This window comes from Pseudopipra pipra, chromosome 18 (assembly GCF_036250125.1).
Source record: "Pseudopipra pipra isolate bDixPip1 chromosome 18, bDixPip1.hap1, whole genome shotgun sequence".
In the NCBI taxonomy this organism is placed as follows: Eukaryota; Metazoa; Chordata; class Aves; order Passeriformes; family Pipridae; genus Pseudopipra; species Pseudopipra pipra.
The window spans coordinates 13,144,982-13,168,890 of NC_087566.1; the positions used below are offsets into that span (position 1 = coordinate 13,144,982).

At 45.9% G+C, this 23,909-nt stretch overlaps 1 protein-coding gene across 18 annotated transcripts in view; it reads left to right on the forward strand.

The window, feature by feature from the left end:
• Window positions 1-23,909, forward strand: part of FBRSL1 (fibrosin like 1) — a 508,094-nt gene that overhangs the window by 120,123 nt on the left and 364,062 nt on the right. For all 18 annotated transcript variants that reach the window (XM_064675506.1, XM_064675512.1, XM_064675523.1 and 15 more), the window contains exon 2: window positions 16,541-16,738. In XM_064675506.1, coding sequence (XP_064531576.1) covers window positions 16,541-16,738 — 198 coding nt within the window. The remainder of the gene's footprint in view (window positions 1-16,540; window positions 16,739-23,909) is intronic.

The following is a 23,909-nucleotide window of genomic DNA, read 5'->3' on the forward strand; positions in this document are numbered from 1 at the left end:
GCGAGGTCACAGAGCCAGAGCATTAAGAACACACCTGGGCATCCCTCAGTGCTGAGGTTCCTATGGCTGAGGGCATCACCCATCCATCCCTCAGTGTCAAGGTTCCCATGGCTGAGGGCATCACCCATCCCTCAGTGCTGAGGTTCCCATGGCTGAGGGCATCACCCATCCCTCAGTGCCAAGGTTCCCATGGCTGAGGGCATCACCCATCCCTCAGTGCCAAGGTTCCCATGGCTGAGGGCATCCCCCATCCCTCAGTGCTGAGGTTCCTGTGGCTGAGGGCATCCCCATCCCTCAGTGCCAAGGTTCCCGTGGCTGAGGGCATCCCCCATCCCTCAGTGCCAAGGTTCCCGTGGCTGAGGGCATCCCCCAGCTGGCTCTGTGCTGACCAGTGGCTTGCCCATGGCAGTAACCCCCAGTTCAGGGCACCTGCGTGGCTGCTGCGGTGCCACAGAGGTGTCAGTTTTCCATGTGAATTTTGCACCTTCTGTCCCCCAGGCTGCTGGGGTGGTGTCCTGTGGCTGTGGAGGGGATGCCCACCTTGAAAGGAGGTCACTGCCCTTCGCAGTCCTGTGGTACCAGCCAGGGTAACAAGCATTGCTTGAGCCAGTCGTGACGTTGTCCTGACAGAGCCCCAGACTGGGCTTGTGCTCCAGAAGCCTCGTGCCTGCCTTTGTGCCAGGTGCACGTTCTCCCTGGAGCCTTGGGAGGAGCCTTGGTGATGGTTTTCCTGCGATGGTCCTGGAATTTCAATCTCAATTACTTTCAGCTGCACTTCGCTGAGAACTGTGCTTCCACAGTACATGCTAAATTGTTTGGAAGGACTACATATGCCTCAGGATCAAAATGCAACAGGAAACGTCAGCAGCATGTCTAAATAAACATCTCTGTCTCTCTTACAAGAGTGTTTAGCAGCTCTGTTGGCAGATGTTGCTATAAAATGTTAAATACTGTGCTTTCCAATCCTCCAAACTGTTTGTAATGCAGTAAATAGAAAAGGACAGGGAAACCAGCTGAGGAAGGTATGTCAAAGAATGGGAGTGCTCTAGAGAATTAGTGGTTCTTCAGAAACAAAAAGTGAAAGTGGGTCCTGGGAATTGGTATTTCATTGATGACACTGGAGTTTTAAATCCTCTGTTACTGAAGTGCATTATTTTAGATGTGTAAAGATACAGAAGGCAATAGGGGTTGGTTTCATGCAAGTAAAGGACTTTGTGATGACTTATTTGAGTTTAATAAATAGGGAGTATTTTTATATCAGTAGCCTGACCTACCAAGTTTTAGAGGTGCAAAACCTGAATAGAATGTAGTGGTTTGGTTTGTATTCTTTTTGTTTTGTTTGGGTTTTTTTCCTTGTGGATCCCTTGCATCCTCTTAAAATGTTAAATATTTTCTTTTTATGATTATTTTTACTTTGCTGTGCTAAGGGGAGGAGGGGTTTACTCCTTCTTTTTCGGTTCCTCTTTGTTGTCTCTCCGTTCCTTCATCACACTGTGTGTTTCAACTCAAGCTCAGGGTATCATTTGTCTGAAAACTTGTCGGTGCCTTTGACTGGGGCAGTCAGGGACAGTTTGTCCTCCACTTTTCGAGTTCCCCTGTGTGGTGTCAGTGCTGCTGCCTGGTGAACTGGGTCAGCAAACTGGTCCAGTTCCCCGAGCTGCTGCCCAGATGTTTGTGCTGCTGCAGCATCAGGGACCGCTAAAGTCATTTGGATTTGTCCCACGGGTGACTCCCTCACTCCTTCATCTGGGAAGGAAGGAAAAGGGCTTTCTCAAGGTCATTCTCAGCAGGTCCAGGCACAGCTGGGATGGGCAGCAGGGATGGGGGCCGGGCAAGCCTTGCAGAGCGCTGGCCCTTGCACCTCCTTGCAAAGACAATTAGCGCCCTAATTCTAATCTCCCCGGGTGCTTCTGCAGGCTGTTTTTCTTCCAAATGTTTTAAATGCCAGACCTGTGACACTGTCAAGTACCAGAAAGTAAGATTAGATAAGGGGAGGTAGCAAGTGTGTGCTGAGAGCCAGTGGAAGTTGTCTGAATGAAACCTTTGCCTGGGGCGAGCTGGATGGGAGCAGGGTCTGCTGGCTCTGAAGGAGGCACCACCAAAGCACATGTCATGGCTCAAGCTTGAGGCAAGTGGTGGATTCTGAATCCAGAGAGCAGGGGCTGGAGCTGGGAGAAGGCACTGCACTGGGAAAACTGCAAAACTGAGGAAGGGATGATTGGCTGGTTTTGTAAAGCCAACTGATCTCTGGCAATGAGAAGCAGGTCAGGCTCAGAACAAGATTTGATTCCTCTGTGTAAAATACTGGGTATTTAGCAGGTGGATGGGTTGTCTGTGTTTTCTTAAACTGTAATAACCATTTTGCACCATTCCTTGGTGATTCCTGGAGGGTTTTTTTGAGTTGGCATAAACTGAGCTTCTGATTGTTCTCTCTTCACCACTGTGACTTTCCTTGTCTCAGTGGAGTTCACAGCTGCATGAAACCATGTAGGTGAATGCAGAATTGGATGGTAGGTGTGACATGAGACATCCCACTTGTTCTCTTGGACAGATTGCAATTCATGCTGTTACCTAAGTATTCTCACTTCCTTACTGCCAAATCATCCCTGAAATGCTAGAAATTGAAACTAAAAGAATCCAGTGCAGGAGAGAAGGAAGGAGTGGCCTGTGCCATAGCTGGGAAGCCAAGCTTTGAGAAGTTCTAAGCCATGGAATAACATGTTGGTTTTGTCTGCCATGTGATGCCAGGAGAGTGTCATGCAAGAGTGAATGTAAAAACAGAGGTGGACAAATCAGGCTTTTGAACGTAAGGATTAGTTTTGGGGCAGGGGAAGAAATGAGATACCCTCTGCTTCAAATCTACCCCAGGAAAAGCATTTTGTGGTTTGGGGTTTTTTTTTTGTACTGTTGGCACTGATTTCTACAAACAAAACAAATATTTACCTGGTTCTCATGTGTGCAAGATCTTCTCAGCCCTGTTATTGCCCTGAAGTCTCTTAGCTGGCCCCGTGTTTCCAGTGTGCTGAGCTGGCTTTGCAAATGCTGAAGAGATTTGGAGTCCTTGTTGCTGCACTGATATGTCACTTTATCTGTCAGCCAGGAGTCTCTTCTGTCCTCTTTGTACACACATGCCCATGCTGGCCAGATGGTGCTGGATTTGGGTGCCATCCAAAGGAGAGCATTAGAAAGGCCAGGTTATGTGTCATATTTCAAAAGCCAAGAAGTGCTGCCAGTTCTGCTCTTCTGGTAACAAACAGCTTGACTTAATATATTGATCATGTTGTCCTTGCTATCCTCAAGCTGATTTCATCTCAGACACTCAAAGGACTATGAGGTTGAAGCTGTACAGATCCCACCTGTTGCCCACTCCATAGCTAATACCTGCTTTTGCATATATTGTGTGTCTTAGAAAAATCTGCTCTCTACCACCAACATGAAACCCTCTCCAGTGCCAGAAGGAGATTTCAGTGGTGTTTGGCTGTTGGTTCTCCTGTAGCACAGCATGATTAGGAGCTGGGAGATGTAGATCTCATCCTAGATTTACCAGAGGGCTGATGCTTGATTTGGGCCAAGTAGCTTTGCATTTGTTAACTTCTCATTCTGCAAAACAGAGGTCAAAATTCTGATTCCCTTCCTGTTGTGCTTTAAGAATCGCTAATGAGAAAAGCTTGATAAAAGTCAAATGGTGATATTATTTACAAATTGTTAAAGAACTTTCCCTCACCTCCTTGGCACGCTTTATTGGTCTTTTTTTCCTAGAGGAAGACTTTTGCTAATGGGATGTGAAAGCCACAAACCTCATCTGTATCAATAAGGTGGGGAATTAAGTGCCGTTAAGTGCATGTTAATTAACATGGCCCTGCACTCTTCCAGTTGCTGCCTTCTGTGGGATGGGTGCATGTTGAAGCTGGTCTTTCTGGTTTTTAAAGCCTTTACAGTCACTCTCTTTCTGTGAGGTTTCAGAATACATTTGCCTCTGGTAGCATTGCAAAAAGGGTGCTGGTTTCTCAGTCACCTGCTTTTACAGATTCTGCTGAAACCTGAGAACTAATGCTTACAATTTTGCTCGGTCACAGTGGGGAACTTGGGAAATCTAGATCCTTCACTGGAAACAAATACCTCAAAACCCCTGGGTTTTTAAACCCCGTTCTGCTTTAGCGAGCACTTCTGGTCCGATGTGTAAAATTTCCCCTTCTGCCCTTCTGTCAGCTTTTTGAAATGGAGTATTCTTGATATTATCTTTTTATCAGCAGTTTTCACTAGCACAGGGCTCCCTGAATTCCTTGACAGGAGCTGCTTTATACACAAAAGCAGGATTATCCCAGGCTGCAGCAGGAATGCCATGACCCCTTGGGTGCCGTGTTTGGGGATGGGGCAGAGCTGCAGGATTTCCAGACATCCGCGGGGCTTCGTCTCTTAGCAACAGCCTCCCGAGGCAGAGGTGGCTCAGAGGATGCTGATTCCCTTTGCCCTTGGCCTTTCCCGGGCCTGCTGCACCTCAGGATCCCCCTGCCCTGTCTGAGCATCTCCCTGCTCTGCTGCCCGACGTCTCCTTACTTGTGCCTGGCATCCTGAGGTGTGCCATGGGAATAGGTGGGCACCAGGAGTCCTCTGGGTTACAACTGGGCTGGAGATGAGAGCTTTACTAATGAACAGTAGTTGCAAAATACTTTTATAGCTCTTTCTCATCTTGAAAGTTCTTTGTGTCATTGCACATTTGAGCTGTGCTGCCACTTTTACCTGATTTTATGGACGCTTTTAAAAACAGTTTTTAGAGCAGGCATCTCACGTGTGGTTGCGTTGAGGATTGGTGTCTGAGCCTGGATGAGAGTTCAGGATGTGCGTGTGCTTTGCTGCTCGTGCTGCTGTAGCAGTGAGAGTTGTTAGGTGGTGTGTCTGTGTGTGTGTGTACAATATAATTGCCGTGTCAGCTTTTCTGTTTCTGGTTATCTACATGAGGCAGCAGATAGCTGGTGGAGATGTCAGCTGTGATGTGGCTTATTAGGAACTACAAGACAGAAGTAATCACAAGAAGCCCTGCTTCCATGCAGACTGTTCCCCAGAGACTCTGGTTGCATCTGTTCTGTCTTAACCCTTCTCACGTTGACTGGATTTTTTGGTTCTTGCCAACGGGTTTTGCCCATCTGAACAAAGAAATGCTGTGTGCTGCATCTGTATTTCTCAATCTGCGAGGTTTACTGTTGACAAGGTACTGTGAACAGTAGACAAGAGGCAAAGTTAAACTCTCAGAGAATGAATCAGGAGATGTACAAGGGCTCTTAACTAATTTGAGGGGGTCAGCAGTGATGCAAGTTGCTGCTCTGTATCATGTTTTAATTCCCTGTTGCGTTTCAGCGTTGAGGGCTGGCAGCAAGTGGAAGACTTTGCATGAATGCTCCTTTCTCTAGTCTCTGACTGGTAAAGCCTTGTTCCAGATAGGAAGAAAAATGTTCTACAAGCAAGTCAGCCTTCTTCAGCTTCAGGTCTGGGAAGTGCAGATGGAGATTTCTGTATCTGAAAACTCAGCATTAAGAGAAACTCATTATTTAGCATGGGTAATTTAGGCCCAATTTATCACCACTTGGATGGGGGAAGACCTAGATCCTCCAAATGTAGTGGAAAGAGAGTGGTAAAGCTAATGAAAACTTGCAGTCACTGGGTTTGGTGGGACAGCCCAGAGTGAGTGGCAGCACCTGCTCTGCTGAGGTCTGTCCCTGCAGTGGGTCGTTGTCCTGGCAGCCCTGCCTGCCCCAGGCCTTATTTGACATGCTGGGGTGAGGGGATCACGTCATTCTGATTCTGCACATGTTCTCCCCTTGCTGGGAGCTTGCTGGGTTTGTTCACTCTCGAGCTTTAATTGTCTGCTGCCCTGGTGGGTGTTTGCTTGGTTACTTCTTCCCTCGTGGCGAGTGAGACTAACCAGGCAAAGTGCAGAGCCTCCTGTCTCTCAGGAACAGGAATGGATGTGCTGATTTGTCTGCTCCTTCTCCTGTCACACGCTGCACACTGATGTCCCTAGGAATTGGTGGTGGTGTCTGCCACTCTCAGCAACCTCTCTTCCCTTCAGCACTGCACTCGCTCTCTGTTTCTGGCTTTCAGTTCCATCTCCCAGAGGAAACTGGGGTGGAAAGAAGGAAATATGGGTTTCCTTTTTAAAAAGAAAATAAACCAAACCTTAAGGGCTTCCTGCTGGAATGTGATGGGATTGGGTGCCTATCTCTTATCCTTTGAAAAATCCCAGCTGGAATTATTTAATGTCAAAGCACGGAATTTCCCAGTGTGAAATTCATGGCTGGCTAAGGATGCGCTGGGGATTAGAGAGACATCACTTTGCCAGGGCAGCGTTGCTGTCACTGCAGGAGCCCTCACCCGCACAAAGGGACAGTGCTGGTCTGTCCTGCTTCAAAGCTAAATCCTTGGGATGAGATTCCTCAATTCCCATTGAGGTTCCACGCTGTGTGACTGACAGCTGGATTTGGGCGGAATAGACCAGAGCGAGTAACGCTTTGCCCTGCCTGGGAACAGAGAGGGAGAAAAAGTAAAGCCAGACAAGAGCAAAACATAATTTGCTGATTTAGTTGGTAAGAGGATAGTTTTCTAGTGCACATCCAAAATTGCAGTAAGACCACTTCACAGTTGGGCGATTTTGCTCATTTTGCTGCATGATAAAAGAGTCAGATCAGATGATTACAATTATTTCTTCTGGTACAAAATTAAAATTAAATAAAAATCTACGGTAGGGAAGCCTGATGTCTTGCAAAGCTTTAGCTTAGATAACAGCACTCTCCTCAGGAGAAATCTCCAAGTTTTGGAGGGTGTCTTCTCAGTTTCAAAATACCTGTATAAAGAAAAAGCAGGAGCATATTCAGGCAGGACACTGGGTAACCACTAAATGCTATTTTGTCCCTCTGATTGAAGATAATTATTTTAAGTAGGCATCAGTATCTGTGTTAAGGATCTATAAAGGATTTAAGCAAAACAGGGGCTGGTGGCTGGTGAGGTGTTAACAAGGTGCAGTGTTGTTTCAGACTCATAAATCAGCAGTGCTTTAGGTGATGGAGAGAGACCAACTCTGTAACATTAAAAGAATAACCTTTCTGGCCTCTTTTTCTAAACAGTTGATCTCTTTATAAAAGAGGATTTGCCCTGCTGTTCTAATAAGAGTTATAAAATAATATATGTGTAATTAGAATTTAATAATGATTTGTGTGACTGGATCTACTGCCTAAGCTGGTTCAAGCGATTGTGTAACCTTTGCATTGTGTTCATTATCTAATGTTGAAATAACAGCTGGAAGTTGAGAGACTGACATGCAGTTTTAAAATTACAGAGCTTGAAATTGCTGCTGTCTGTAAACATATGAAAATCTATTAATGACCTTTGAGCTCTCTGACTGAAAATGTTTTGTAACATAGAATACATTAACATTGCCTGCTACTGTCGTGCACGTCTCCCATTTCTCAGCAATTGCCTAGGATATAAATGAATGTTTTGCTCCTGACACGGATATCTGACTATTTGGAACTATTCTGGGAAGCCCCAAGGATACAGTGAGACATTTGGTTGCTCGTTGTTTGTTCTAGCACAGCAGTTATAGATGAGCTGCTGCCGAGCCCGTGGTGTGCTCAGCCCCTCGCTGTGAGAGCTCGTCACTGCTGGCGAGGCTGGCACCTCCATGGCACAGGACATCTCTCCTCTGAGCAGGAGCAGGGCTGGTGAGGGTGGCACAGATGCACTGGCCTGGGCTCTTCATCAGTGCATGTGGCATTGAGGTATTTAAAAAGGCGTTTCTCTCCTGCCAGCAGTCCTCTCGCTCAGAGCTTTCCCCTCAGGTTGAAGTAGTGTGCTGTGGGCAGCTGGTTCTGGAGGAGGCTGCCTTTTACATATTTCTTGTTTGTCGAACCATTTATATTTCTTGTCATTTGTTTCCCGGCCAAAAGAAACTACCAGAGGACTAATTATTGAATACACATTCTAGACTTCATGACAGCTGAGCTGAAAATTGTTGCCTACCACTGAGGGCAACTGCAGAGTTGGTAAAAAATGCCTCTAGTGTCATAGTGTTTAAAACATAAATTAATTTACAACGCAGCACCAGGGATCAGAATATGACTGTTTTTTTCTTCTGGAGACTCTCACCCCTGCAGTAGAGTTGGCAGGAGTGAATTTGTGAGCATTTGTCCCCTTCAGCTCAGCATAGTTGGCTTTGTGCAAGCTGTGTCAAACTGCAGGCAAAGCAGAGCTTGCAGCCTGCTCTGCTGGTGCTGGAGAACAGTCATCCCTCTGTTCTGCAGCAGTGTTGGGAACCCTTCCTTGGAGGGTGGTAATAAAGAGTGTAGGCTGGAAGCAGAGTCTCAACACCCACAGCTACTTGTAGAGTGAACGTGTTTGAGGCTGTCACCACGTGGGAGATTCGTCTGGAACTTTCATGCTGTGGGTGCCACTGCCTGAAGAGCTGTACATTTTTCATGACTGTGTTTTAAAAGTACATGCCATGAAGTGAGTGGAGACAACAAGTGTGGTTGAATCCTGAAAAATACAGTAAAACTTCGTATTTAGCTGGTGGAGGCTTTGAACTACTTAAGAAATCAGGCTGAGGTTCTTTAATTCATGACCAAGCTGCCTAAGGCTGTAGCTATGTCTCTTCAGTCTCAAGATGAAGCTATTCACAGGGTAGTCAGTACAATCATACTGTGGCTGTTGTGTACTTTGCACTATGAAGATCAAAATTTTAAATGCAGATGTATAGATGGAGGAGAGCAATTTAGGCCCTTGCCCATAGTAAATGAGCCATGTGTCCAGTCCATCTGCCCAGCCTAAGCTTGGCTCAACTCTGTTTGCAGAGTCCAGCTCATGGAAGCGTGACATCCCCCTCCCAGCAGAAGTGGAAACAGTTGTGTCTTCTCCTTTTGTTATTAATTTTAAAGAGAGAGGGAGTATTTCTAAGCATTCCTGTCTGTAGTGACAAATAGGCTGGGGGCATTTTTACTCAGCATTGTCTTCCTGTTGTTTCTAACTAGTTTAGCTGAAAATTGGTAATGGTGAAAGCATCCAGCTGATGTATCAGTTTGTGCTGGCAGGACCTTTGTGCCTTTTCCTTTGGCAGCTTGGGGCCAGCTGGTGCAGCTGGAGACTGGGGGTTGTGTTACCTTCGTGGCAAGGTTGGAAATGTGTGATGGAACAGCCACATCTGGCTTCAGGGTAGGAGCTGCTCCTTCAGGTCCTAATTCTGCCACTCGATGGGAAATGTTTGATTTCAATGTGAATGCCTGTTTGAATAATCTGGGGAGAGGAAAAATTAGTTCAGATTCAGTGTTTAAAGGCTGCTCTGCAAAGAAGCTTGTGATTGCTGGCTATCAGCAGCGTGGGCTAAGCAGTGTCCCTGAATATTGGCACTCTTGAGGAATGTCTTCCCAAAGCACTGGACCTGGAGCGTGTGCCTGACCTTGCCGCTTACTTGCTGGATACTTTTGGAAGTTAGTTGAGATTGATGGCCCCGGGTCACATTCTTTAAGATGGAGATGTTTATGCACAGTCTGTCACTTGTGAGATGCTGGGCAGTGTGTGGTGCTGCTGCCTTTCCTAATGGTTCCCTTGGGAGGTTGGGAATTTGCAGGAGGGCCGAGCTCTGTGCTCAGCGTTCACACCCGGCAAGTGCAGCACTGCCACTCAAATCAGCTCAAGTAGGTGCTGTCAGACAGGCACAAGCTCTTCCCAGCTCCTTCACACACCACATAAACTGAGCATGCTGAGCTCCCAGTCCTGGCTGAAAGCAGCTTCAGCCGAAATGTGCTTTTATCTGCAGCGAGGGCTGGGCAGGATGGGCTGGCAGTGCAGGGACAGCAGCACCTTGGAGCACTCCTGCAGCCTGCACACGCTGGACAGGCTGGGCTTGCAATACACCTCATTTCCTCCACCTGAAATGGTGCCCCAGCTTCCCTTCAATCATTTCAGCTCCCTTGCTCTCTGACACACTTTCCGCTGACAGTAATTCTGTGAGCGCTCCTCGGGCATTTACTGCCATCACTGGAGGAAATACTGATGGCTTAAAGTGGGATCATTTCCTTTCTGATGGACAGCAAGCACCTGTGAGAGTTCTAATAGCTGTGCAGTGTCTCTGAGTAGGTAGCAGGGAAGACGGGTGCAGTTCTCTGCAGTGCAGCTCTGAAGAGGAAACTGGGGGAGAGGGAGAAAGCCACGGCTGCCTTCCTGGGGAGCTCACAGCAGGAGATTTTGTGTATCCACCTCCCCAGTGGGTGATGGTGGAGAATGGTTTATGCCAAAAACATGGTCAACCATATGCTCACACTGGTGCAGATTTCCTTGACCTCTCACTAAAGTGAAGGTGTTTGCTGTGTACATTCTTACTTTCATTGTGCCCTGAATGACTGTTAAACGCTGTTTCCAGGTGCTTGGTACTACCATGGAGGGAGAGGACTATTTTTCTCCCTCAAGTAATTGAGAAGGAAGGGAACAGCACCAGCCCCTTTCTCCGCAGCTTTTTGAAATAATTACTGCTCAGCACTGCATCATTATTTATTCAGGTCTCGTGCAGGGAAAAAGAGCAATCAAAGCCTTGTAAATTCAGTGTGGATTGAAATGCATTTAAAAGTAGAGTGAACTGACCTTCTCTTTTGTAGTGTTTGGCTATGTTGTGTTGAGGTAACATTTGTCCAAGGGATGTCTACTTGGTATGGTGCCTTCAAGGTCCTGGCAGCAAAGGTCTTAATTCTTGGGACATAACAAGTGGGCATTTAGCAGAGTACAGCAGCTTGCTCTTCAGCTATTCCTAGGTGACAGGAATGCAGCCTCTGGTAATAAATTTGACTGTTTCAATTACAGTGAGTTTCTTGGTTCATCCACTTGTATTTTTAAGTTAAATCATGTATCATAAACCTGTAAACCAGTGTCAGCTTCAAATGTCTTAACATTTCCAAAGCTGTCTTGTCAAAAAGTCATCTTATTCTCGAGCTCAACATGTGACGGGGTCAGAGCAAATGTGATGCATTTTAAAAAGCAAGACCCAGATTCATCTGGAATATGTCAGCTGCGAAAGGAGAATTGCAGTCCAAGGTTAAACAAACAAGGATTTCATTTGCAATCATTTTAATTGATATTGATTGTGTTGCTTGAATGTAGGGTCAAAGCAAGAAAGTCACTTCAGATCTAGACTCTTGTTTTTGCCTTTTGAAACGGCTTTGGTGGCTTTGGCTGAGAGGCCTGGGGGCTATTGAGTTCAAATTCAGTCACCTGGGTATAGTCTTACCTGATACCCTTCAGTGGAGTTTTCTCTTATCCCATTCCATTTTCATCCCTTTTTTTCTTTCCTTATTATTCACCTAATTTATTTGCCTGTTGGCTATTCATCTTTTCTTGTGCAGGCTCCTGTTCTTGCAGTGGTTTCTCTCTCTCTACGGACCCATCTTCAAATCCCTGCTTTAAAGTTAGTCTTTCGTGTACTTTTCTCATGTATATCTCCAATATTATCCTTCCATTTGAATTACTGCCTCCTGTGTCACCTTTATGCAACTTAAATGGATGGTAGATTTGCTGTAGTAGTGGTCCTGTCTGTATTTGTAATGTGCTTTGTCTACTTAGAAAGTATGAGAACTTGTCAGCGATTGTTTCTGTGTTGCTGTTTTACAAACTGAGTATCAGGTCAATAGAAATATTTTAAAAGTAACCTAATTAAAAATAAATCTGTTTCAATTGCTCTCTGAGCCAGGATCTCTCCCTGAACAACAAACACATTTGACAACCCTGCTGCTAATGGCATGATAAAGTTGATATCAGGATAGCTGGTGCTCAGATCCTTGGGGGCTTTTCCATTGCAATTTTTTGAGAGAAGCTGGAGGCAGGAACAGGGACGAGCAGGGGCATTTTCAGAGACAGCCGTGGCTTTTATTTCCTTTGAGTGGATCCTTCTCCTGTTTGATGTTCAGGGCGATATTTCATGTTCCCCAGCTTAAGGAATGAGTGCTGCAGTGACGAGCTGTGGAGAGAGAAGCTGGAGGCTGTTTCCCTTCTGGGAAATCAGCCCATATAATCTCCTGAAGTCGGCAGAGGCAGTCTGGCAGGAGCAGAGTGTAACCAGTCCTTGGCTGAGCCTTGCAGTGTCCGATGGGCCCTGGGGACAGGGGATTGTAATGGACTTGATTTCGCACCAGGGCTGCGTTTTGAACTGATGCTTGAGGGCTGAGAGTAGTTATGTTATTAACTGTAGGTGTTATTTTCGCCCTCTGCATCCCAGCAGCACACTATGAGGGTTTTCATCTGGCCGTGTGGGGTTTGGACATTTCCTTCAGGTTCTTTAAGTGTTCCCTGTGTCTGACAGGTATTTACAACCAGAGCCTTCCCCTCTATGCTTCCTGAGATCTCAGAGCTGTGTAAATTCAGGGGATTAAGGCAGAGTTTGAGCTGGGCTGAGCAAACAGGCAGTGATAACTCCAGCCAGAGGATGGCTGTGGATCTGAGCTCGTGCCAGGGTCCTCCAGGGCTGATCATTATTTCCTGATCAAAATGTGGAGTCCGTTGTGCAGAAGGCTCTTGCTGTGGCATTTTGGGGGTAAGAAGGGTCTCATTCCAGAACTGAGGGCAGTGCACCCCTGTTATTCCCATCTTTATTTATAAACTGAGCGCTGTGCACCTTGAGTGCCTTTGGAGATTGCAGCTGTGCCTTGGTGACAGAAGAAAAATGGCTTTTCCGGAAGGAGTGTTCCGAGTGATTAAGGACGCCGCCAGCTCCACCACGAGCAGAGGTGCAGTTGCATAACTTTAACTAGCTCAGGCTGAATAGTGGTGGAGAAAAAAATCACACAGGTTTTTATTATGGACCCCCAAAACGTGTTGCAGACCCTGCCAGCCTGTGCCAAGGTCTTTTGGCAGTGGATCTTCACGGCCACTCCTGTGGGAGGTATTTCAGGTGGAGCCAGAGGAGGCCCCTCGATCCCATTTTCAGCTGAAGTGTTCTTTGGTGTCTGTACATCCAAATAAACAAATGAGGAGATAGAATCTGTGTGTTTCATGGAGTAACTGCCAGGAAGGAGGCTCTGAAGAAAGGCCTAATTCTTCCTTATCTGTAACCATGCAGCCAATTAGAACCATCTGCTCTCAGTCTGCAGCCCAGACAGACAAGGGGCTGCAGATGGAGAGGCTGCAGCCTGCCCTGGAAGGTGTGAGAGAAACTCCTAAGTGAGGACAGGTAGGAGACAGCCCTGGAAGCAGTGAGTAGTAAGGAACAAAATAATTTTCTATATTCCGGGAAAAGATTTAGCAGTCTCCTTTCTGGAACAGAGAAGAGAGAAAGGGCCTGGATCCACCAGCCTTCCCTGGAGAAGGGATTTACTGGCCCTGTGACAGCAAAGGTAGTCAGGTCTGGGTTGGACAGAACTCCCAAGGGTGGATGTGGAGACCTTTTGACTGTGGTGCCTTGACTTGAGATATTATCACTGTGTGAATCCCTGAGCTTTGAGTGATGTGCAAAGGTGAAAATATCTGCTGGTCTGGGCTTGCCTGGGGGGAAGGCTCCAGTGGGGCAGTTTGTCAGGAGGCCAGTCTCTCCTGCCAGCTGGGATTTCGGGATTGAAGTCAGTCAAGGTGCATCAATAAACATTCACTCTTGTGATGTTCTGGATTTCCAGCACGAGCAGAGATGCACATCCAAAAATAGCAAGCTCTTGTGCTAAGTGGAGGTCCCCAACTTGGAGGTCATAAACTTTAGCAAAAGAGCAATCGCTGGGAAGGCTCTTTTAGTAGGGTAAATAGAAAGGAGACAAAGGAGGCAAGAACAGAAACCCCATTAGCCCCCTCCTGCTCTCTGCCTGAGGCTGCAGAGGTCTGCATTGAGCAGCACAAAGAACAGCCCCGCTGTCCCCCTCTGCCAGCAGGGAGGTGCTGGGTTCAGTGTCCTGCCTTCCCAGAATAAAGCCCTGTGAGCTGCATCCTCTGCTGGACTGGGGAGGAGCAGGACTGTGGAGTAGCAGTAGTAGTTTTCTTGTCATGGATTGAGAAACTTGGCTTTTTCCCCCGGGGCTGCCCCAGGTGTGTGGTGGAGCTGAGGCCTCCCCTGCCCTCCTCCCCTGCCTGGGCCTGGGGCTTCATCCACGGCTGTCTGAGAAGTGCTCGAGATTCCTGCACCCAAGTGGCACTATGAGTGAATGAATTATTTCCTTGGCTTTGATCCAGGTGTAACTGTATTCCCTGAATTAATTTTGCTGGTAGCTCGGTGATGAGACAAACCTTAAATCTCCAAACGGAACAGGGATAAAAGGCTAAATTTCCAAGTAGGGAGTTTTTTGTAGGATTCGGTCAGGAGAAAAACACAGATTTCCAGACTGGTTCTGTGGTGAAGTGAATCATCTAAAACTGCAGTGAACGTGCTGTGGGTACTGAGGGAAGACTTCCCCTAAAGCATTAACAGGGGCCCAGTCACCATGAGTTTAAACCAAAACGGTCAATTACTGGCTTTGAAGGCATCCTTCAAAGTGAATATTGCATCCTGAGCCAGGAGTACAAGATTTGCTGGTGCTCTCAGGTGGTGGCATTTCCCTGCCCCAGCCTCCTTTCTCCCTCAGCAGGGCCCGTGTCACCTCATGCAGCATCTTCCATGTGCCTGCTGTCACGTCTTACCTGCATCTGAATTGTGAAGAAGTGCACGCTTGTGGTGACTTCTGTTTCTAGTATTTTGCTGGGTATCAGTTAACAGATATCATTTCCATGTCACTAGGTTTTGATCAGTTACTAAAGATTAGCATTTTGATTTTTGTCTCAGCAGCTTCCCAGCAAACAGGACAGTGTGACCTTTAAGTGGCATCTTGAACTGCTGCTTTAAAGTGTTACCTTTAAACTAAAAACCAAACTGAGCAGCTAAACACTATTTTATGTTCCTCGTTTTACCATTCATGGAGAATAATGCCAGACAGTCGTTTTCCTTGCTCTTTCCCCAGTTATGGGCTTGGCAAGCTGAGCTGTGTTCTGGTGTGTTCTAGGGCTTCCAAGACAGTGCTAGTTATTTTAATTTTGGTGGAGGGGTTGTATCCTCGGTGGTTTTGCAACTTGCTGTCTCTGTGTGTGCTTTAAGAGGAGGCTCCAGCCCCACAGGACCCCTGTGCAAGGTGTACAGAGGTTGGGTGCTGGCTAATTGTGTCAGAGCCTGGGTTGGAATTGGACATAGCTCGAAGTATTTTATTGCTGTGGTTCTGATTTCAATGTCTCTGTGACCCCAAAGTGTCAGCACATCATCTCCCTTCCCAGGGAAGGGTAACTTTAAACAAGTGAGTGATTTGGAGTGGAATCAGCATGTTGCACACTGAGGCAGTCAATCCACTAATTAAAGGAGAGGGGGAGGAAGTAATCTGGAGCAATCAGCAGGGCATTTCATCCCAGTTCCTAATTTTCTTTTTTGTTGGGCTTCAGTTTTTGAAAGACTAGAGAGCTAATGATTTTCATGAGCTCTTTTGCAGTACTGAAGGTGCGTGCATTGATGTGAGCAGTTGCACTGTGAGCTCCCTTCACACAGGATACAAATATCCCTGATGTAATTGCTTGAGTTGGGAGCAAGGCATTTAGAGAAATATCTGTGGGTGAAGTTGACAAATTTTGGCATAGTAAGCAGTGCTTTTAAGGTATATCCTAATCTGATGTATTTACCTCACATAAAAAATTAATTGGAATAGAGATTCTGCAAAACATTCCCGTAAGAGTTCAGTTTTTATCCTTGAGCAGTTAATAAAAGACATTGGGGAGAAATTTATCTAGCTGTAGTGAACTAATGTCATAGTGATTTGACATATTATTTCTTTAACTCCTTTTCCATGCGGTGTGTGTGGGGAGAGAGTTTGGTACATTGTCACTGGGAGTTCAGCTTTCAGTCCTCAGAGATGCCAGGGATAGCAGCAGTAATTCCCTCCTCTGATCTCACTTTCTGATGTTAATCATTATGACACGACATACCCGCTTTTAAACTGTGCTTGGATTGTGTGTTACAGCCCTGATTCAGGGCAGACACTTAACACTTAGAAGTGTTCAACCTCTGTTGTGTGTTTGGATGCCATTGATCTCTCTGGCTCAGGGAATGTGGTAGGGCTTTAGAAGTGCCTTTCTCCATATGAATGCTGCTGCAAATCAGACACCGTCAGCCCCAAGGGGGGGGTCTGATGTGTTTCTTTCTGAGATCAGAAACAAAACAAAATAAAACCCACCTCTGTTTCAGTTGAACAGTTAAAGGCTTCCCTTCAGGATCCTGACTTGGTCATGTGCTGTTGACGTGTGGTTTCTGAATTAATCTGGAGTGAACTCATTTTCATAACCAGTTCCAGCATCTCTGAAATGAATCAAACACATAGCCTGGAGAGTATTCATCCTAATCTAATCTAAAATTACTGTTTGCATTGTGCGTGTCTAATTATTCATCCTAAGTCATCTCTGGAAGGAACACGCTGGCTTGTTTGTGTTTTCATTCAATATTTGTACGGCTTAATGCTTAAAAGTAGCCTTAAAGAACTTGAAGAACTTACGATCCTGGTTTTTTCCTCCTTTACAGAAGGACATGTCGCTAAAGCCTCAGGAGAGGAAGGAGAAATGGGAGAGGCATCCAGGAAAGAAACCCAGAGAATCTGAAAACTGTGTGTCTGCTGAGCCGAGTGAAAATGGCCATAACAATGATGCTGGGAGCTCTGAGAGAGAGGCAGAGAGAGGCAAAGAGCGGATGAAGAAGAAACTCCCCCTGAAGTCCAAACAGGTAGGAGATCACTTCTCCTCTGAAGTGACCATATCATGGCACTGACCTCTGTGAAATGTTGTCCTTGCTGGTAGGCTGAGGTTGTTAATGTAAATGGCTTCTCTGGTAACTTGTGCTGGTGAAAACAACGTCTCTTAGAAGACTCTTGGCCAAGAGCACAAACCCTGTGTTGAGGGCAGGTTTCATAAGCTGAAATGGAAGATCAGGTGTCCTGGGTAATGTAGGAAGGAAGGAGCAGACCTCCCTTGTATCCTGCAGCTTTGAGGCAGTGTGGTGATTCATACCATGGGTTTGTGGCTCTTACAGTCTTAGACACAAAGAGAAATCATCAGCTGGATCACAGCCTCCTTTGGGGAAGGTGTGCTTGCTAATGTGCACCTGGAAGTTGCAGACATGGCTATGTCCATCTCAGGAATCAAGTACCCCCAGAACAGTGTGTTGAGGAGGAGAGACTATTCAAGTATTTTAGAAGTGGAGAGTCAGTTTGGAGAGAGCTTGCTGTGGGCTGTCTTTTCTGTGTGCCCTTCTACAATGTGGTGGAGCATGAATGAATCAGGAGTTGTCATGTGGGAGGGGATGATTGCAGAGACTCAGTCTGAGCCACAGCACCTGCAGAGCCCAGAGGTGACAAAGAAGAGGCACTGGGGCTGGCAGGCTCTTCATCACCTCCCTGCTGCTCAGCAGGGAGGTTTGCTGGTGACTCTGAGCATTCCTTGGTTTGCAATCCCCATGGCACAGCAGCATCTATCTGTGGACACTTTCCCAGTTGTCCGTTAACTGGGAGCCAGTGGGAACACCAGTGTCCTTCCAGCATTTGTTCTGAGCTAGGAAGCACACTGCAATAAAAAACTGGTTTTTATTCTCTGTGATGCAGAGAAAAAGAGCTGTTTAACCCAGGCACAGCTTTTGTTTCGTGGAAGTGATCCTGTACCTGTGCCAGACAGGGAAAGATTGAATTGTCCAGTTACTGGAATTGTTTTTTCAGCCTTGCAATATTGTAGGATTTGAAAGAATCGTTAAGGTTATCTAATGTAACCCCCCACATAATTCTCCACCACACACAGTCTTCTGGGATTGCATTTTAGCATATTGGTTCAGAAGGGCTCGTCACATATAAAGTTAGAAATTCTCATGGTCTACTCATGACCCTCCTCTTGTGGTGGCTAATTGTTGTCTTTAAAGCAGACTTTTGTTTTCTTCCTTTTGATTAAAAAAAAAATAGTTGGAATAATTTAGTACAAATAATTTATGTAAAGATGTTAGTACTTTGTCTGCTTGCAAACATTTGGGTAGCAAATCATGTAATCATACACTCCCAGGAAAATATTTGCCAGGTTTGTTTTCTTTTAACTCCCCATAGTGATACCAAATGTTTTGGTTTTAGACTCATCAGTGTCTGTGTAGTTAAGATATATCAGGTTTCTTGATTGGTTTTGGTACTAGTTGAGTGATAGGATTTCAATTCCCCCCTGGTTACAGGTGCAATGAGCTTGTGCACAAACTGTGCTCTGTGCCAACTGAAATGGTTTCTGATTATGGATGAATAGAGGCACATTTTAGTTTCCATGAAAGTCTGAACAACTAGGATGTTTTTCTTGGCTTCCAAACCCACAAACCCAAGCGTGTATTTCACCAGAAGTGCCTGGCTTTGATATAAAATATTCAGAAGCAAGAGTGCTGGATGGTATTCCTGCCTGACACTTACACCAGGATTCTGGCATTGTGCTTCCTCAGCTCCTCTGCCTCTGTAAAGCTGCTGCTGTGTCAGGTTTTATATTTAAGTGAGAAGGCCCCAAACACCACTCCAGCAACCCTTGGAGTATCCATAAAGCTGTCTCCCCTGCCACTCTGCTCCCCAGAGTAACAAACCAAATGCTCATGTTGATGCAACTGGGAGTGGAACAGATTATGGGGACAGGGAGCACAAAGGAGCTCATTAGGTCTCAGTTGCCACCAAAATCTCCCTCACATGGAAGCTTGGCTGCAGTAAATGCTGCTTTTCTACTGATTGGAGTTGTTTCTTCTGGTCTAAAATTACGCTGCAGGACTTCAGTGCATGGCAGGGGTTTGCACTGCTGGGGATGTGAGAGGCAGGGGGGAGGTTCCCTGTTCCTGCAGGAGGAAAGGGTTGTTAGCAGTGACATCTTCTACATGAAATTTAAAACTCAGTTTCATGTAGTTCTGGCCACTAGGGATTTCATGACACTTCTTCAGAAACGTTTGGGGTAGGGTAGGAGTTTTTGTTGCATTGGCAAGCTCCAGTTTCTTTCATTATACGCTGCTGCCTTAGTTTACCAAACAATTTAGATTGCTGGTATTTCAGCTTTGAAAAATGAGGACATGGTTATCTGTTTCTTCTGGCTAGTATTTGGCTGCCATGAGTGATTAAATAGGGGATTTGCTGCCACATTCATAAAAACCTGAATTCATCTTTCATTGTTTAATCTTTTTGTTTTCCCCTGTGAGGATAAGTAACAAACTCTAAAAAGAGCAAGGAGCTTGCACAAAGCCTATGAAATAAAAGCTGTGATGAGTAACTCATTAATACACTGTGCCTCTTTAAAGGAGTCACACTTAGAATTTATCTTTTATTGAAAAGGGAGGGTTTTTAAAATACCTTCTATTATCCTAACTGGTACAGTTCTGAAAACCAGACAAGTCTGGGGGTCTGTAAGGTTGATGAAAGTAGCAGCCAAATCTAACCTACATAAACTAGGCTATTCTTAGTTCAAACTAATTATGCAAATGATATAGACACATTCAATAATTTTTCCTTTTTTTTTAGTAACCACAAAGTTCACACCTAGAATTCTGGCATTTCCTGCCAAGCTGTCTAGACAAATTGGCTGTAATATTAAGTTTCCTGGAATTTGGGGGATGATTTTTGCAATTCAGGGTTATTAAACATAGGTTTATACCTCATTTGGAAAGCTTATTGTAATTAATGCTAATTATATTGGGATGTTGCTTAGAAATTACTGTTCAATTTGAAGCTTTCCTTATACTCTCATCCCTTCTTTTCACAATGCTACTGAATTGTCATCTCTTCTACGCAGCCTCCTCTAATAAATCAAATTGGGCATTATAATTATGGTATTCTGCTAATCCTTGTAGAGAGGTGCAAAGTGGTAAGCTGATTTGAGTGCCAGGTTGTCTGCTTTGTTTAGAAAATTAGATTAATACTTCACTGCATTTGACAAAGCATCCAGATTGCCGTTTGCTCCTGAATATTTGGTAGTTCTGTACCTCAGGCTATGGGGAGAGGGCTGTGAGAACCAATCTGTCCTTTCCAGCCTATTACTCCCAGCCGTGTATAGAAATCATTCAAACACGTTTATCTCCTGCTGTAACCCAGCAGAGGGAGAAAAGGGCATTTCAAATAGTTACAGGTCCTCTGGTCAAAGATTTGTCAGGATTTGTTGGGGCTGCTCTCAACATGTGCACACAGGGAAAGGTGCTGATCTGAAACTGCTGCTCTGCAATGGGGATCAACAAAACCTCCTGCAGCCATCAGCTGTGTCGAGGAATGGGGAAGTCTTGGAAGCTGGGGTGGATTTTCCTGTAGCCAGAGTGGCCTACAGGAAAGCCAAACCCTCTGACAGTCTGTAACTGCCTGCAACACAGGAATATTTCTTGGAAATTAAGTCAATGCCTTTTCAAAAGCCATGTCCAGGGCTAAGCCTGTGGTTTGTGGAAGGGAATCCTCACCACAGCTGCAGACAGTGCTGGTGGGGGAGAGCAGCCCTTCACCTCTTTGGAAGGGCTCCTCTATGGTTGGGGGTATAATTGTCTTAGATGAAGTAAGAGGTAGGTATAAATGAAACATTTTAGTTCCAGTGCTTCCTTGTGTGTCCTCTGTTGCTCTGCTAGTCTTTAGAGAAGTCACCCCTTGAATTTGGAGTCAGCCTTTGATTAGCCTTAGCTGGGCTGTTCTTCTCTTTCTTGGTGTCATTTTTGGAGTTGCTTATTCCTCTGAACGTCTGAGCACAGTGGATGTAGAACATTTGGGGGGTTTGTTGGTTTTTTTGGTTGGGGTTTTTTTTAATTATTTTCTAATTTTTTTTTCTGAGTTCCAGGACCTGTTGACCTTTCTGTACACTGCCCCCCTGAAAAGAGTTGGGGTAAATAGGAAAGAGTTGCTGGTATTTCCAGTTACCTGAACCTCAGGCTCTGGGGTTAGTCAGTTTGGGAGCATCAGGGTGTGTTGAATATATTTAGATGTTAAATGTGGCTGCAGTAGCACTCTGTTCTGCAAATAGTCATTTGTCACGAAGATTAGTGTCTTACACCTCCTCCTTCCTTTTCTCACCCACTGTTTAAATCACCCGAGATGAGGAAGAGTCTCAGAGAAGCTGAGGAAAACAGGGTGGTGTAGCACGTATTTAGTGCTCATAAATAGCCTGTTGGGTTTGGAGCATGGGAGGAAAGGGCAGGGAAGCTGACGGGGTCCTGTTGCTCTGGAGGTGTGACATCTCTGTGACTTCAGCAGATCTTCCTGGAGGGAGGGAAAGCAGAGCTAATTCCCCTGTCTCATTCACTCCCCGGCCTTCGTCAAACTGCTGAGCATTATTGATGATTAATGTATATTGTTGCTGTGGCTCTTGCTGGACTGGAACTGCTAAATTGCATTAACAAGTTTGATTACCTATTCATGTGGTTTCTCTGTGATGCTCATCATCTCGTTATCCAACATTCAGTGATGGATGTAACACCCTCCCTGCCCCAAGGGGAGCAGTGCTCTGGGTTCGAGCTGAGCCCAGCTGAAGGCGATACACTGACTCATTTTCGTCCAGGATTCTCACCCTTCCTCTGATGTCTCGGTGAACATTGATAGCTCATCTTCAAACCAATTACATACCCTTGGCCCCGTTCGTGTGGGGTGGTGGTACCCAAAGGCTGTGGGGCTTTTCCCAAGGAAGAGAGAAACAGTCTAGAAGCCTGTCTGGCTAATGAGGTGTTTGGTGTGGAAAATTTCCTTTGGCATCACATTGCTGATGGTTGGGCAATAGGAGCATGTAGCTGCTTGAGTTCAGAGTTCAGAGACTGAAATGTCCCTTTCTTAGCTGAGGCTCAGCAGCCACATAGGAGAGTGAGTCTGAAAAATAACCCTTGGAATCTTTGTCTGTAGGCCAGAGGACATGGATATGCCTGTCCTTCTGTGTCTTACTAATGTGGTGTTTGGAAGCTGAATTGTGTCTAAGAAGGTTATTCTGTTACCTTCAGTATCTCAGGCTACTGAAAGCAAATGAATTCTAGGCAGCTTACAAAAAAAAAAAAATTAAAGAGAGAAAGAAAGGAGAGGTTGCCTTTAATGTGGGTTTTGGGGATTGGTTTGGTTTGGTGTGTGCTGCTTTGGTGTTTGCATTGCACTGCTTTTGAACAGTGAAATTATACAAACTTGTCTCTGTTTCTAATTGATGTTACCCTTTTTGTTAGCAGATATTGTTATTTAAACGTCCTTTGAAACTAAACAACAAAGCAAAAAGGAAAACCAGTCAGTTTTCTTTTAATCAGGAAAACCTTTGCTTGGTGTATTGCTTAAAACCAGGGTCCATTTCTACCTTTGTTAAGTACAGGAATTTACAGTCTGGCCATGGAAGCTCTGCACAGGTTAGTTTGAGGTGGGCATTCCTGATGGCTGGGAGGGCAGGGCTGTTCGGGCAGTGCCATTCCCTGCCTGGAGCCTCTGTGCCAGTGTGGCCAGGCTGGCTGGAAGCCCGGGAGGTGCCTTCACCTGGAGCTTTGGTTCCCTCCAGCTTGCAGGTTGTGGTGCTGGGCTCCAGCAGAGCCTCCCCGAGGACAGACTCGCTCCTGCCCCTGGGAGAGGTGTCTCTGGCTCCAGAGCTCCTAACCAGGTTGTGGTGCCGGGCCCTGTCCCGGGGGATTTCGGAGGGATCCTCTCCTGCACAGCCGCAGATGGCCCTGCCTGGCTCTCTCCCGCTAATCTGCAGGAGCAGAGACTTCCCAGCTGCCTGGGAAACCACTGGGGAGCGACGGTGCAAAGTACTGAAATGGGCAACACGGCATTTAGGCATTAGGTTTGCTAATCCAAGGCCTAAAATCAGCCTCATTTCAATCAATAGCAATCTGTTTGCACTGTCAGGAACTAATTTAAAAATCTGCTTTAAGTCCTGGTTAGGCACTTGGTATTCTGTTTTCTGGATCAAAGTAGAGGGGAAGCAGTGGGCATAGCACAGCAGTGGCAGGAGGAGGAAAAATCCTTTGTAAATAAAAAGTGGATGTTTATTTCCCAAATGAAACCCTGCTGTTACGAAGAAGTGCTGTTGTTTTTGCTAAATTTATCCAGGAATTCATCAAGATTCTTGAAGTGGCCTTAGAGCCCACTCTGCAGCAGAGGGAGAACTTTGCAGTGTGTTCAGTTTGTTTAAAATGCTGCAGGAACATTAGGCCATTAAAGTCTGCATTATAGCTGTGACACAGGTAACTTCATCATGGGATTGCAGCCACCTTCTTGGAGCCACAGCACAGCTTCCATAATGGACCTCTGTAACACACTGTGCTTCAGGACTAGTGCAAAATAACACCATAAACCCTCTGGGAACTACGACAGGAGGCAGCCTTTGCTTAAGCTGGAAAAAATGTATTTCAAAACCTTCTGCAGTTCTGGTAGGGAAGCATAAATTGAAGAGATCACGCTTATTAGAATTGGGGGGTGTCCAACTATTTTTAGACTAATGCTGAAGCATGAAACAGAAGCATATGCTGGATTTTACTACACCACAAATATTATTTTCTCAACAGAGTGATGTAAAGCATGTTTTGGCTGATGAAAATGTTCTGTGTAGGAGATTGTGGCTTTGTCTGTCTCAGCGAGTAGTGAAATACTTGCTCATCTGGACCTCAGAGTTCCCCTTTTGTAGCTGACCCTCCCTTGTCAGCGTTGCTGCTCCATGTGCCCCACTTGTCCCTGCTTTTGTAGGGCTCTCCTGGTTCTCCCAGAGAGGCTCAGCTGCCTCTGAGTGCAGCTCCTCGGTGTGCCCGTGCTGGGCTGGGCTGAGCCTTCTCCCCTGGCCGGCACCTTCCTGCTGCCACGGGCTTTGCTGGGCTGGGTGTCAGAGCCAGCAGGGGTTGGGTGACCATGGAGGATGGGGATGAAGTGTCTTGCCACGTGCACTCTGCTCCCTGCTTTGTATATAAGGATCATATTGTT